Source organism: Dromiciops gliroides, chromosome 3 (assembly GCF_019393635.1).
Source record: "Dromiciops gliroides isolate mDroGli1 chromosome 3, mDroGli1.pri, whole genome shotgun sequence".
Lineage (NCBI taxonomy): Eukaryota > Metazoa > Chordata > Mammalia > Microbiotheria > Microbiotheriidae > Dromiciops > Dromiciops gliroides.
The window spans coordinates 630,029,677-630,032,798 of NC_057863.1; the positions used below are offsets into that span (position 1 = coordinate 630,029,677).

Sequence of the window (3,122 nt, forward strand, 5' to 3'; positions counted from 1 at the left end):
TAGGCAAGATGATGGATATGTTAGGGAAGATTGAAGTGCTAGAAGCTAGATTCCATCCCCACTCCCAAAACCTTTTTCTTCCTCTCCAAGAGGTCAAAACAAAGTTGGAAAACCACTCTCAGTCAAGCTTCCGGGCAGGGATTTAGGAGTTGGGGTTTGAAGAGATGATGCAGTTTCAGGGAAGGGGCCCTCAGTTTGAACAGGTCTTGGGGTAGGGGGTTGGGGCTGGAGTTCGCTTTGTGCTGGTGGGAACCAAAAGTCTAGGGCAGCTGAATGGATAGAGGGGCGGGGCAGCGATTCTCCTCGCTGTGAGGGGTCTGCTCTGGGCTACTGCCAGAGAGCCAGCTTCCCATAGCCACCCTTCCCCCTTTTGGGATGGGGGGGGGAAGGGACACTGACTATCACGGGACCAAAAGGCTGGGGTGCTTCCCAGTCCCAGAACTCCCCCCCCTACACACACACTCCCATTTGATGCCAGGAGCAACTGGAATTTATAAGGAGAGTGGGCTTGTTTGTACCCGCTTCGGGGGAAGAGACCGGAAAGACACAGCTGGGATTTGGGGACCTATGATTGGGATGAAGGATTGTGAGCCTTCTTTTCATGAGTGGGTATGTGTGGAAGGATGATGTCCTGTGACAGGCCCTATATTTCACCCTCAGAAACCAGTCAGCCCACCCAGCACAACCAAAGTAAGTAAAATGGATAGCAACCTTCACCTCCTTTGGGAGCCCAGAAATGAAGAGAAAGTGAAATGGGACCTGTCTCCATCCTTGAAACCCAGATGAATCCCCAACGTGGTGAAGTGCCCAACCATAGAGATACAGACCAACAAACACATCTGTGGTTCTATTTATTTCACATGCAGGAAATGTACAAACTCTGAAAAGGGGAAGATGGCTAACCTGCTACTAGGGATTAGAATTGGGCTTGCTGAGGGTCGCCCAGGAGTGACTGGGACACCACTTTCCTGGAAACGCCCCTAGCTTATTTTCCATCCCTCAAAACCTCAATCATCTGCGTATCCCAGTTCTCCACCCTCCCCAAAATGGGAGGACCCTCACTCCAGCAGAACGAACTCTGAGTTGGTTGTTGTTTTTCTTTTTAAATAGCATCCAACAATAGCCTACATCCACAAGTGGAAGTTGAGTGCTTTCCCTTTCTCCAGCCCCGAAGTCAGAATGATCTCTTAAAACAGCTCTCCATGGGGCGGAGAGAAGAAAGGGACCTCAAAGCCAGAGCAAAGCATGGGCAGCCCCAAGAAGTACCAATAGTCCGTGGCTGCTGCCCTCCAGCTGCTGACCTGGTCAGCTCTGGGCATAAAGTTCTCTTCTACAGCTGGACCTTGGTACAGGGTTACCAGGGACGCCACACGCTCTGCCCTCTGCCACCCTCCCCGGAGGCGCTGTTCCGATGGACTTCCGGCTGGGGACTCTGGTGAGGAACTGGGACCGATGTGGTGGGGGCTGTAGGAAGGAGAAGCCTCTGTCTGGATGGCCGCAGGGTGTTGGCAGCGGGAGAGGAGCCCCAAGGCTCCATAGCCCCGGGGCCTCTGGCGAAGCCTGGAGACGGCACCTCAGGGTTAGAAGTAGAAGTGGCGCTGTCCGTGGTACTGAAGCCCGGGGCACCCGCCTGGAGGCCGACACGCGCCAGCTCCTGAAGCAGGTGGCAGGGCAGGCTGTAGCTTGTCTCGGAGCGACGCAAAAATTGGCTCACCCCGTGGAGGCAGCTCCGAAAGCCCGCCTGGTATTCGGCGCTGGTGAACACTGGGGGAACACCTGAGGGGGGGGGATCCAGGAATGAAGAGATTGTAGGGTCTGAGATCCCGAAAGTGAGCGGGTGCGGGAGAAAGGGAAAGAGAAAAGGAGAGGCGGGGAAAGGGGAGAGGGGAGGAGTCTGAGGAGCACCGGGCGATGCCTATTGAATTTCCCTCCTGGGTGCTTACGGCCCTGTGCTGCCCCTATGACCCTTTACAGCGCATCCCTAGCCTCTGGCCTCTGGCCTCTAGCCTCTGGCACCCACCTTGAACAGAGTTCTGTAGGCTTTTCATGTATTTGACGCTCAATTCCAGAATATCTGCCTTCTCCAGTTTGCGCTTTCGGATCTGCAGAACAGACCAGAGTCGAGAGGCAGAGGCTTAGTTGAGGAACGCCCTGGCACCTCCCAGACCGCGCTCTGCCTCCCGACAGCACAGCTTGGCCCAACGCCGAGATTACCTGGTGCGAATAGTGTTTCTCCAGCAGAGTTTTCAGCTGCTCCAGGGATACGTTGATCCTCGCTCGTCTTTTCTTTTCCATTAGTGGCTTGGATATCTAAGGAGACCCGGGAAGCCCTCGTTATAGTGCTGCTGGAAAGCTGGGTCCCTTTCCCCACCTCCCTTGGGGATACGTCTCCGCACACCCCCAGATCCCAAAGACCTTTCGGAAGCTGCAAACTGCCAGATTCCCCCGAGGCGCTGAATCGGTGACCATCGTCTTCCTGGATTCTGTGCGGCTGCAATGGGGTCCTCGCGGCTTGCACTGGAATGCCCAGCCTTTATAGAGGGCCCTTATTTTACATGTCAATACCGCACTCTGGTCCTGGCCTCCCGCCCCCTGGGGGGGGGGGGTACAACAGAGGAAGGGAAAGAGGGAGGGAAGGACAGTAAGCCAGGCCGGGACACCTCGCTGATTGGCGGCCGGCTAACCACTGGCCGATTTGAAATGACTTTCTCCAGTGGGGTTTTTCCTTGGCTTTCTTCACGGCGCACTCAGATCCACTTGCTCATCTTTGCTAGGGAAGTCACCCGGGGAGGCCACTCCAAGAGGCTAAAGGTTCATTAGCGGACAGAGTAGCCTGAAGGGCGCGCTGCGCGTGGAAATAGTTTGGCTCGCGGCAGCCCCTTCCTCAATCCAGCGCGCCCCGCCGAACTTTGGCAGAGCAGGAATGGCCGTGGATAATGACTGTGACCGAAGCGCGCAGCCCCCGCGGAGCCGAGATGAAGATGCCAATAGAGGCCGCGAATCAGCCCTTTCTCCCCCGGCTTCACGGTCCGGCCGCGCCCGCAACGCTGCATTAGTAACTCTAATGTCTTGACAATAAAGCAATTTTCTGCCTCTGGTAATTCAAAGCCCGGGAAAGGCCC

At 55.8% G+C, this 3,122-nt stretch overlaps 1 protein-coding gene across 1 annotated transcript; it reads right to left on the reverse strand.

Moving 5' to 3' along the window:
- Positions 1-923: 923 nt before the first annotated feature.
- HES3 (hes family bHLH transcription factor 3) lies at positions 924-2,899 on the reverse strand. The gene is made up of 4 exons (XM_043998036.1): positions 2,416-2,899; positions 2,215-2,310; positions 2,021-2,102; positions 924-1,776 (listed from the first exon to the last, which is right to left on the reverse strand). The coding sequence occupies exons 1-4, from the start codon at positions 2,467-2,469 to the stop codon at positions 1,355-1,357; spliced, it is 654 nt and encodes a 217-aa protein (XP_043853971.1). The 5' UTR covers positions 2,470-2,899; the 3' UTR covers positions 924-1,354.
- Positions 2,900-3,122: the final 223 nt, after the last annotated feature.